The sequence below is a fragment of the Molossus molossus genome, unplaced genomic scaffold (assembly GCF_014108415.1).
Source record: "Molossus molossus isolate mMolMol1 unplaced genomic scaffold, mMolMol1.p scaffold_m16_p_12, whole genome shotgun sequence".
NCBI classification, from domain to species: domain Eukaryota; kingdom Metazoa; phylum Chordata; class Mammalia; order Chiroptera; family Molossidae; genus Molossus; species Molossus molossus.
The window spans coordinates 96,343,408-96,355,494 of NW_023425347.1; the positions used below are offsets into that span (position 1 = coordinate 96,343,408).

The window sequence follows — 12,087 nt, forward strand, 5'->3', positions numbered from 1 at the left end:
AGGGGCCAGGCAAAACCTGGTTAACCTGTGAGGATCAGAGGGGACAAAAGAAGTCTCAAAGTGCCCTTGTCTTCTCGTCCCACCCACGTGCTGGACCTTGACCCCTCTACTTTGGCAGAGCCCTGGGTGACAGGGCTCTTTCCCATGGTTGGTACTTCCTGTGACCATTTATAATTCCCTCACCGTCGCGACAAGAGGCAGATGTTGACATCATTTCTGAGCTTATCTGGAGACGTTCTTAAGGGGGACCCCGACTTGGTCGAGACTTCCAATCAAAGCTCTCACTCGATATTCTACACCATCATCTGATTTATTTGCAGACATGTCCACACTGCATCGAGCATCAACACAGGTGTGACTTAGAAACCCACAGCCCTGTCCCAGCAGGCGACGGGTCCAGTGTACGACTTGGGGTGGACCGTGATTTTTCACAGTGAGAGAAAAAAGCAAGAAAAGGAAAAAAAAAAAAATGAGATGGTCATTATTCCCAACTCCCGTTCAGGAATCGGAGCGACGGAACAGAAGGGTATTAGGATCATAAAGCTCTTCTACACCCTTCTTGGTCAGGTGATGCTCAAATAGGGAGCCTGGGCTGGCGGACCAGCTGGACTTAGGCAGCCGAAGGGCACACTGTTTAAAATAACATCCACACATTACTGCAAAAAAAGAGGGAGGACCGGGCTGTGTTTTCTGATCATTTACTTTTCCCCGTTATGACTCGCACACAGTTTACAGCTCAGCACTCATAGCCACAGTCACGAGAGACCATCCACTCCGTACAAAGACTTTTTTGTTTAGGAAAAAGCATTCAGCTGACCTCTGGGAAGAAATGCACCGAGCTGGATGGCGCCAACACAGAACGGCAGCTTGGGCTCCTTGATTCTGATTTTTCAATTACAGCCCCGCAGAAAGGCGTGGGGGCCTCGTGAAGACTGGGAGTATCTTCTGGTTTTGTGTGTGTTTGTTTTTTTTTTTAAATCCAGCTGCTTTTTCAAAACTAACCTTTTACAAGATTATTTTGGCTTCCCATCTCTTTCCTCTGAGGCAGAAAGGGAATGTTAGAAGGCCGGTGGGTTCTACCGCCCACACCTGAAGCACACAGAGGGTTTCTTTCTGTTTGGGGACCACCCTGGTTCTTGGTTTCCGGAACGAACACGTGAGCCTCGGGCCCCGCCGGGCTTCCAGCACCTCCTCGGCCGTCCTCAGGGCTGCGAGCTCCGTAGTCTAGATCAAAGCAGCCAGCCTGAAAGTCCTGCGTCATGGGGATGAGCAAAGGCCACCTCCTTAGCTCTGGCTCCCCAACATCTGAGGGAAGCCAGGTCAAGCAGGAGCGCACCTGTGAGTCATCAAGTCATGACTGTAAACAAGGGCGAAGCAAGCCTATGGCTGCCCCGTGGCCTCATTGTGAGATTCACGTATGACCCCCGTTTACGTTATTCTACTTGATGATTCACGCCAAATCAGGTTTTAAAAACAGACCAAACGAGACTGGAATGTGTGCCTTTCAACAGATCAGAAATTGCAAAATACTCATGCCATGTACTGACACAGCGCCAGACCCAAGGACTCCACTGCTATACATATCTCCAGATTCCTTTGCATTTTAACGGTAACAGAGAATGATCAGAACAAAGACATGATGACAGTTTCTGACATGGATGGAATTACATCGTCTCGCTTAGTTACAAATCAGTTTACACAGTTTTTGCTGTTTCCTATGCATTTGGTTTTTAAAAATCATCTTGTCCAAAATGTATCTTTCCCAAATGTTGTTCAAAAGACAAATGCTGCGAGGAGCAAGTCTTGTCAATGAGCATTCCTTCGGGTTACGTTTGGTGAGCGGAGGGATCACCATGGATTCTGAGTGGGGTGGCCAAGCATTTCCATGGGTCATCTTCTCCCACATGCTCGGGGACAGGGGAGGTCGGAAACTCTTCTTCAGATGTGTTGGCAGAAGGGCACAGTTCTTCAGCTCTTTAGGGCCTGTGAGAACAAAGAGAAAGTGACTGTTACTCCTTTTACTGGCACTGGGAACAGTAACCCCGTGAGCTGAATTCCTAGTGTCCTTTGTCTAAGTCTTCTAGCTTGGAATCTGGTACTCTTCTCTCTCAACCATTCCTCTTCCATGCCTGGTCCCCACACAGCCAGGGTCGGGCTCCCAGGCCTCTCTAAACACATCGATCTGCGGCTGTACGGTGAATCGTATCTCTCAACCCCCAGATCTATAGCATCTGTCCTCTCCCTGTCCCCCCCATCGACTCCCCAATCATATATCATCTCCCCAACAGAAATACGAAAAAAAGGTTTCCTCTATGAATTTGAATTTGAATTCTATGAATTTGAAAGTTCTGAATTCTTAGGGATTTTAATGAAAGAATTCCTTCCCCTCACTAATAGTCAATGCTAGGAGTATATCGGCTATGGGGGTGTATCCAAGGCAGGCTGGGGGGAGGGGTCTCATCCCAACAGAATTCCTCATCAGAGTGGAGCCCTGCTCCTGCAGCAAATGGTCTTCTAGAAACCTCCCACCTCGGATGATCGGGAGCAGGGCGACGAGGTATCAAGTTCAAACTTGGGTTGGGTTTCCTTTCCAGTTCAGTGAGTTAGAAAATTAAGACAAAAGATCAAGTTTGGTCCAAGTTCAAGGGAAGTCAACCAGAGTCATCTCTGGTTCTGACTCTCTTTTCTTGGACATGTTAAGGCCCAAGTACACACGTGTTCTCCTGGGGAAACTTCAGATGTAGTACTAATGGAGGTAGGGGCTTTTGACCATGACCTTCAATGAAAGCTTTCCATTAGCTCAAAGGCCAGAGCTCTAGAAGTGATCACCTTCATTTACCTATCATGTGGGTGTAAGTAATTTACTTACGAGTACCTTCCTGACATTTTTCGCACGACCACAATGATGATCCCACCAATGATTCCAATGGCCAGTAAGACCCCAACTATGATTCCAATCAGGGTCCCTGTTGCGAAGCCATCTGAATGAGAGGGGGAAAACCGTGAGCCCCAGATATGCAATACACATGCAATACAATGTGTCATTTGTACACAGTGCCACTGTCCCATGCAGAGAGCAAATCATGTTCTGTGTTGTTTCTCCTGTATCCAGTGGAAGCTGTTTCAGAAAAGGAGAAACTTTGGGCTATTCCAGTCTCTCCTTAGAAATGGAAAGATTTCTGGGTCTCAGAACTGATGCACTACACCATTCGTACAGGGTGGATTCACAGTCAATTACTGGGTAGCGTTTGGGTATGGCTATTAAATTAGCCCCCATTTTCGCTCTTAGTAACAATAAATTGTGATATGACACCCTTCTCCGCCGTTGTCACCAAGTGAATCATCTGTGGTTTGATTATTTTCAAACATAGACAATTCCCTTTTCTCTTTTAAAAGAAGTATGAAACCCGTTCCCAGAAGGTTCTCTATTCTGCGTTTGCTGACTCCAGTCCAGGCAAGGATGTATTTCATCACCAAGACTAGGTTCAAAGAAACCATTTTTTTTTAAACCCAAAAGAATATTTTGATACCAAAATCTAGCTTACCTTTCTCCACTGTTGTCTTTGTGCCTTCTGTAAAGAGAGAGATGTAATGATATAGAATTATTAGGATTTAATAACTATAATTTAACAATTGGCAAAAGATGAATTTACCCTAAACACAAGCAAAGAAGATAATTTCTTAATTTTTTTTTTTTTTTAAGCACGGTGTGACATGCTCCTGTCTTCAAAACTATTATTATTGAATTTACTTCTTCACACCTATGGGTCCAAAGTACTTTTGTGTACATTACGTTCCTCCTATTGACTTCAGGGAGTAGAATCCAGGCAGCCGACCCACAGAGGTCTTAAATAAATGATCAAAAAGTTTCAGAGCTTAGGATAACAAAAGAATCCAAGGCTGTTGATTCCTGGTCCAATGTCAGATCAGGGGAAACTCACCCCCTCTGTTTTGAAGCATTTTCATTTTCAGAATGATAGGCTCTTGTTTGGGGGAGATGTGGCCAAGACCGTGATTTATCTTTTGATATCAATTCCCTGCTTTTTCTTTCGTAGCAAAATTCACATGTTCCAGGGCAGCAGCAACATGCCCAGCTCCGTTTAATGAGAGAATACACTCTTTGTGCCACTGTGATTTTAGGATTTCTATCGGTGGCCAAACCTAATTTAATCGTTACCATGGGAATATTTTCATTTACCTATCACATGGGTATCAGTTATTTACTTACAAGTATCTTCCTCTCAGTAAGTAATAAAATGGTGAGTTTCTTTCAGATAATTTTACATAATTCCTATTTAAAAATAAAGGCACAGACTTGGCCGGTTTGGCTCAGCGGTTAGAGCGTCGGCCTGTGGTCCGGAGAGACCCGGGTTCGGTTCCCGCTAAGGGCACGTACCTCGGTTGCAGATTGTCCCTGGCCCTGGTTGGGTCCTGCGGGTGGCAACCACTCGATGTGTCCCTTTCCTGTCGATGTTTCTTTCTCTCTCTCTCTTCCTCTCTCTCCCTCCCACTCTATCTGAACAAAAAACAAAAAAATGTTCTCCGGTGAGGATAAAAAAAATAATAATAATAAAGGCGTTGTGCTCTTTAGTTTCTCCCATTGACCTCTTTGTATAGAGTCCTTAATTCCTCTGGAGGGGTATCTATTTATCTAGTTTGCAGATGGAGAAAACTCGAGGTGCCTTGGTTTAATCACACAATGGGGAGAAGTGAATTAATCAGGCCCTTCTCTACAACCTTAGCTCACAACTTGCAAAATACAGATACCCGATAACTTTCTTAATCAAAGGTGAAACCAGCCAGCAAACTGCTTGCTTTTTCCAATGATTGGGTTTGAAAGAAGCCATCCCTTTTGTACCAAGGCTGTCTTCAGAAAGCCACCTTGTCCAGAGGGTCCCAGGGTAGGGGGCCCCAAACCCAGCTCTCCCTGCATGAGCTGAACCCACGGAGCTCAGGTGGACTGCGCCACCCCACCATAAAGAGGCTGGGAGACGACTGAATCTGAGCCCTGCCCAGCATCATCAAATCAACTCCCAAAACGTCATCCCAGCTGCTAAATACCAGCAAAAACAGTTCAATCATTTACTTATCATGTCTCTTAACACGATATCATCACCATCACTGACACCATTGGTTAGAAAATACCAAAAATGAAGTTTATGGAAGATCCCTCACTAAATTAGAGCTTATTAGTCCTGTACACCCCAGCTCCCTCGAAATTATATGACTGTGGCCATAAAATGTGTCGTAAATGTGAGCATCATTGAACTTGGGCGTTTAATGGGAAAGACATCTGCTGCCCTAATAAAACTACCTCTTAAAAAAAACCCAAGTGCTCCTAATTACATTGTAACTATGAAAATTTCTTGGGACACTGATATATGAAGTGGGAATGTACTCTAAGTCACACTTTTTGTGACAGGGTGGGGCAGGGGACAAGAGTGAGTAATCATGAGTGTTTTCCGGGCAGTCGAGAATTTTTTTTTACGGATCAGGAGGTACCCTGGTGTGACAAAGAATACGCAACTTGGAAGGTTCCATTTTCTGCTGCCAATTAGCTGTCAACTCATGTTACAAATGATCAGTTCGTCTCCAAAAATTTGAAATGCTTTCCAGTGATCGATTCTATGGATGATTCTTTCCTACCTTAGCCTTTTTTTGGTTTTCTCTGATGTTTAAATGTTAACCATTTCTTTAGCATCTTGGAGTGACCTTTGGGCTTTATTTTCTTTCTTTCATTTTTTTGTTTTGTTTTTGGTTTTTCCTTTATTGATTTGAGAGAGAGAGAAAGTGAGAGGGAGAGAGAGATGGAAACATTGATGAGAGAGAACCTTGATTGGCCGCCTGCTGCATGCCCCCGACTAGGGATCGGGCCCACAACCTGGGCATGTGTCTTGACCAGGACTCGAACCAGCGACCTCTTGGTGCATGGGTCAGTACTCAACGACTGAGCCACACTGGCTGGAATGGGCTTTATTTTCAAAGCACTTTTATGAAGCTTTTATTTTCTATTGTGGTGAAATATGCATAACATAAAAGTTACTATCCTCACCATTTTTGTGCACAATTCAATGACAGAAAGTACATTCATGTTGTGCCATCATCATCACCTCATTTCATCTCACAACTCTGACAGTATGTACCCATTCAACAATAACTCCTCATGTCCTCCTCCCCAGCCCCAGGCAACCACCCTTCTACTTTCTTTTTGTTGTTTTATTTTATTTTTATTTTTTTGCAATTTTTATTAACCTAATTTTGCTACAGATGTTTCTCCTTTTCCCCCTCTAGACACCCTCCTCCTGATCTGGCCCTGCTTCCTCCCCCCAACCCCCAGCATTGTGGTCTATGTCCATTGCTTATGCATATAAATTCTTTGGTTTATTTCATCCCTCCTCCTGCCCCCCTCCTCTGAGGTCTGTCAGTCTGAACCCTATTCCTTTCTAGGTCTCTGGGTTTATTTTGTTCATCAGCTTATTTTGTTCAATATATTCCACAAATAACTGAGATCATGTGGTATTTGTCTTTCTCTGATTCACCCTCTACTTTCTGGCTCTATCCTTTTGACTACTCCGTGTCCTTCATCTAAGTAGAATCACGTAGCACTTGTCTTTTGGCGACTGGCTTAGTCCATTTAGCATAATGTCTCAAGATTTACCCATGTTGCACCACGTGTTAGAATTTTCTTTTTACAAGCTGAATATTCCATTGTATATATTCATCCCATGTTGTTTATCCATTCATCCATAATACATTCCATGTTTTAGCTATTGTAAATAATGTTGCTATGAACACGGGTATACAAATAGAAAGCATTTTTTTTTTAATCCTCAGAAGTACTATAGACTTTATAAAACCAGGTTGAGCCCTGGCTGGTTTGGCTCAGTGGTTAGAGCGTGGCCTGCGGTCCACAGAGACCCAGGTTCGGTTCCCGCTAAGGGCACGTACCCCGGTTGCAGTTTGTCCCCGGCTCTGGTTGGGTCGTGTGGGTGGCAACCACTCGATGTGTCCCTTTCACGTCGATGTTTCTCTCTCTCTCCCTCCCACTCTATCTGAACAAAAAATGGAAAAATGTCCTTGGGTGAGGTTAAAAAAATAAATTAATTAATTTAAAAAACCAGGTTGGCTTTTGGGTCTAGAAATGGATATCGACAATAAAGAGTAACTTTCGAGGTGTTCAGCTGTGCATTTGGTTTGAGGAGCCACTGCTCTAAGTGAGGCCTTTGTGTTTACTTTCACTTAAAGGTGGAAATACCTGTCTAGATAAAATGCTTTACACAAAATAGCTCAAGTTAGCAAGCACGCATTGCCTTGACTGGAGGGTTAGTTCCTTTTCTCTGCCACCCCTATCTACTACAAAATGAAAGCATGTTTTTAAAAAAAGAATTTCTTTTAAGCAAGCTCTAGAAATAGGAAGCTATCTCTTTCTATTGCTGAGTTGTAATGGCAATGATCTACCCCCATTCTATCTAACCCTCAAAATAATGGCAAAAACCCAATGTCTTCCTCTACAGTTTCTCTCCAAGATGTTCCGTTCACAGTGCTGCAGATCCCCACCGTGGATCACAAGCACAACCCCAAATCCTGGTAAGACTGCTTCAGAAGAGATTCCCGCTCCAGGGGTACAGACGTGAACGCGATATAAGACGGTAAACAGGACTACAGCTAAAGATGTACATAGGCCGGCTGAGCTCTGTGGTTTTCGGTGAAAACACTAAGTTCTTAGCGTGGCATTCTATCCACGTACGGTCAGCAACACGACACCGTTGTGGGGGCAACATCACTAGCTGCCAGTCAAGGCACTTATTGTCTTCAGCAACCCAATAGACCAAACAGATCGAATTCTGAAACCGTCACATAAAGCTCGGCTCAGAACTCACGCTTGCATTGAACATGTGCCCTATTGCTTCTTGGCTTTTTGGAGTGCTGATTAGGCAAAACAAGATCAATCCCTATTGGGATGATTGGTTTTCTTACCCGTGGAGTGACTGGTGGCCACATTCGAGGTTGTCGTGCTCTGGGTTTTTTCGTGGTCATGGACTGTAGTTGGCCAATCCTCTGTACGAAGGTCTGTGCTCATTGTATTTATGGGCACCTATTGGAGATGTAAGTAAGGCAAAACAGAAATATAATGTAATGTTTTAAAATATGCATGCTCCCTTATAACAGAAGAATTTAAGGTGGCATAACTATATAAAATAGGGGAGGACACAAATTTAAAGTGGAAACAAGAAAACAAACAAACACAAGAGTGATAACAGGAATAAAACCAAGTCCGCTCCAGAATGCCGCGTGTCCACTTCCACGGGTCTGAATTCTGGCCGACTCCCTAGGGTCTCAATTCTTCAGAAAAGACGACATTACTGAGCTTGAGTTCTTTCTCTCCCTTGAATTTGAATGGCACTTTCTCCTTGCAACTTTGTTGGGGCACATATTGTGTTGTATCAGACTTCAATGCCCTCCCTCTCGCAATAAGAGTAACAGCTAACCTTTATTGAGGATTTACTATGTGCCAGCCCCTTTAAACACCTCATTTACTCTACAAAAAAAACCTTATCAAGTAGATCCTATTATTAGTCCTATGTTATGAACAAGGCTTAGAGACATTAAAAAATATGCCCCAACTGCCCCTGGCTGGTTTGGCTCAGCGGTTAGAACGTCGGCCCGCAGACCAGAGAGTCCCAGGTTCGGTTCCCGCAAAGGGCACGTACCTTGGTTGCAGTTCATCCCCAGCCCCTGTTGGGGTTGTGCGGGAGGCAACCAGTCGATGTGTCCCTCTCACATTGATGTTTCTCTCTCTCTCTCTTCCTCCCACTCTATCCAAAGATAAATGCAAAAATGTCCTTGAGTGAGTATTTAAAAAAAAAAAGCCCCAACTCACATAGCTAGCCAACAAAGGACAGAACAAGACTTGGAAATGGTTATGTTGACTCCAAAGTTTATGCCATTGTAACATTCAAGAAATATGCTAATGAACTCTGGCCCAAAGAGTCATGGGTTGATTCCTGTCAAGGGCATGTACCTTGGTTGCAGTTCATCCCCAGTCCTGGTCGGGATTGTGTGGGAGGCAACTGATCAGTGTGTCTCTCTTACATCGATGTTTCTCTCTCTCTTGCCCTCCCACCCACTCTATCTGAAGATAAATGGAAAAATATCCTCGGGTGAGGATTTAAAAAAAAAAGCAAAAATAGATAAATGGAACCACATCAAACTTAAAAGCTTTGTGCATCAAAGAACACAATCAACACAGTGAAAGGCAAGCTAGAGAATAAGAGAAAGTATTTGTAAATCATATACCTGATAAGGGTATGAAGAACTCCTATAACTCAACCACAAAAAAATCAAATAACCTGATTAAAAAATGGGCAGAGGATTTAAACAGACATTTATCCAAAGATAATACACAATGGCCAAGCATAAGAAAAGATTCTTAATATCACTAATCATCAGAGAAATGCAAATCAATACCTCAACGAGATTATCGCCTGATACCTGTTAGCATGGCTACTATCAAAAGAACAGAAAATAATGTATTGGCAAGGTTATGGAGAAATCAGAACCATTGTGCACTGTTGGTGTAACTGGAAGTGGTGCAACCATGAGGGAAAACAGGATAGAGGTTCCTCAAAAAGAAATAGGAATAGAGCTACCATATGATCCAAAAATCCCACTTCTGAGCATAAACCCAAAGGAATTGAAAGGAAGGTCATGAAAAGATATTTGTACACTCATGTTCAAAGCAGCACTATTCACAATAGCTGAAAGCAACCCAAAAGTCCATCAACGTTGAGTGGATAAACAAAATGTGGCATGTCCATATAATGGAATATTATTCAGCCTTAAAAAAGAAGGAAATTCTGACATGTGCTACAACATGGATGAACCTGGAGAACATTACGCTAAGTGAAATAAGCCAGTCACCAAAAGACAACCACTGTGTGATTCCCCTGATATGAGGTACTTAGAATGGTCAAAGTCATAGAGATAAAAAGTAGAATGGAGGTTACCAGGAATGGGAGGAGGAGGAAGAGGCAATTTGTTGTTTAATAGGTGCAGAGTTTCAGTTTGCAAGATGAACACTTTCTAGAGATCTTTTTCACAAGTGAATATAGTTAATACTACTGAATTGTAGGTACAATTAAAAATGGCTCAGATGGCCCTGGCCAGGTGCTCAGTTGTTTGGAGCGTCATCCTGGACACCAAAAAGGTTGTGGGTTTGATTCCCTGGTTAGGGTGCCTATGGGAGGCAACTGATTGCTATTTCTCTCTCACATTGATGATTCTCTCTCTCTCTTTCTCTCTCTCTCTGTCATCCTTCCTCCATCTCTAAAATCAATAAACATATCCTTGGGTGAGGATTGAAAAAGAAGTGGTTCATATGGTAAACTTTATGGTATGTGCTTTTTAACACAATAAAAAACATGCTAATGAGCATCTACTATGTGCTTGGCGTGGTTCTCAACCCTGGGGATACAATGGCCAAATGGTAAATATGTTCATCTTTGCAGGCCATTCAGTCTCTCTTACAGCCAACTACTCAACCCTGCTCTTACCGCATGAAAGCAACCTGGGATCATTCTCAAGTGAACAGGCATTGTTGTGTTCCACTAAAACTTTATTTACAAAAACGGTGGGTGGGCCACATCTGGTGAGTAGTTTGCTGTCCTCGGGGCTAGAGAGTAACTCCTGAGGATGGGGAGAGTGGGAACAGGGTTCCTTTAGGCCTCTTTAAGATAACATATGAACTTGAGACAAGGGTAGCCATGGAAAGATCTGGGGAGTGGTCTAAACAGAGAAAACAAAACCCTAAGTTGGAATAAGGTCAAAGGTCAGAAGGACCAACGTGGCTGAAATAGAGAAGGCGAGGGGGACAGTGGTATAAGGACGTTACAGAGATGGGCAGGAGACTCTGTTCCATGTCACTACATTATAAATAAGCTTCTCAAGGGTCAAAGAGTATGACCCTTTGCCTCCTCAATGCCTCCCAGAGCCTGGCATCTGGTCTCGTTCATGGCAGGTGCTCAAGACATGTGTGAACTGACTCAAGTTCATCAGGTCGGGAACGTGTCAGTGGGGACTCCATGGAGTCTACACCAGCGCGGTCTGTGCATGGCTGCTAGTCTGTGTTTACTACCAGTCACAATGTGACAAGAAATTGTGACGCCATACCTGGAAACTTTTAGTAATGTGAGTGCTACAAGTTCCAAGACTCTTGTTGTACTGACAAGTGGGCTGTCACACATGGGACACCTACAAACCCACGTCCTTACCAGTGTGAGGAGCCCTGGTGTGTACGCTCAAATCACCTGTGATCAGCACACCAGCTCCCTGCGAGCTGGATGACACTGGGAAGCTGCTTTTGTTGCCAGCCACGCGACAATTCCTTTGCCTGGTGCCTCCCGCTGATTAGATATATACATATGTCACTATAAATAGATACGTATACACATATGCGTACTTATATTTATGTGTTCATACATTTCTATCTTTGCATGTGATTGCATGCCAGCAAACCAGTCCCTCTTTTCCTGAGCCACTTACCTCGAAGGGCTCTTTGCTGGCACCTTGGGTCACTGTGCCATCCTCCTCACCTGGGGTAACTCTGCCATATTCTACACTTGGGGTCGTAATGCCATCTTCTGGCGGGACTGTGACGGCTGAAAAAGAAAGACTGAGTCAGGGCTTAACATGGGAGCAGACCTAACGGGCTGGCTGCAGTCCGATTATTTCTTTCCTGTTTCTTTGGGAGATCTTTTGTTGTTGTTTTGTTACCTTTCCTGCTTACCACAAACCATTCTCCTTGCTGCACCTCTGGCATATACGATGCCTGGTTGTCTCCATGGCCAAAGAAAGGAAGGTAGAAATAGAAAAAGGTGAAGAAGCCAGCCCCTCCCCCGTATCCCACTGGCTGACTGAATTGGGGGGGGTGTACACCTTTCCTTTTTGGTTATTAATGAATCCGATTTTTCTGGTGCTGTTTCATGTGATGAATGAATATATTCAGGTTACGAGAATGTCCTTCAGACCTGGGAAAATTCTAAATTAGAGTCACCTCGAAAGAGTTCTAGACCCACGACGCAGGCTCTA

At 43.8% G+C, this 12,087-nt stretch overlaps 1 protein-coding gene across 2 annotated transcripts in view; it reads right to left on the reverse strand.

Moving 5' to 3' along the window:
- Positions 1 to 343: 343 nt before the first annotated feature.
- Positions 344 to 12,087, reverse strand: part of PDPN (podoplanin) — a 30,313-nt gene continuing 18,569 nt past the window's right edge. Inside the window, exons 2-6 of one of the 2 annotated variants that reach the window (XM_036256552.1) lie at positions 11,542 to 11,657; positions 7,978 to 8,095; positions 3,546 to 3,572; positions 2,876 to 2,981; positions 344 to 1,983 (exon numbers count right to left, since the gene is read on the reverse strand). In XM_036256552.1, the coding sequence (XP_036112445.1) occupies positions 1,977 to 1,983; positions 2,876 to 2,981; positions 3,546 to 3,572; positions 7,978 to 8,095; positions 11,542 to 11,657 (374 nt within the window). In that variant the 3' untranslated portion in view covers positions 344 to 1,976. Of the gene's footprint in view, positions 1,984 to 2,869; positions 2,982 to 3,545; positions 3,573 to 7,977; positions 8,096 to 11,541; positions 11,658 to 12,087 lie in introns of both variants that reach the window. The other variant, XM_036256550.1, reaches the window with a different exon arrangement.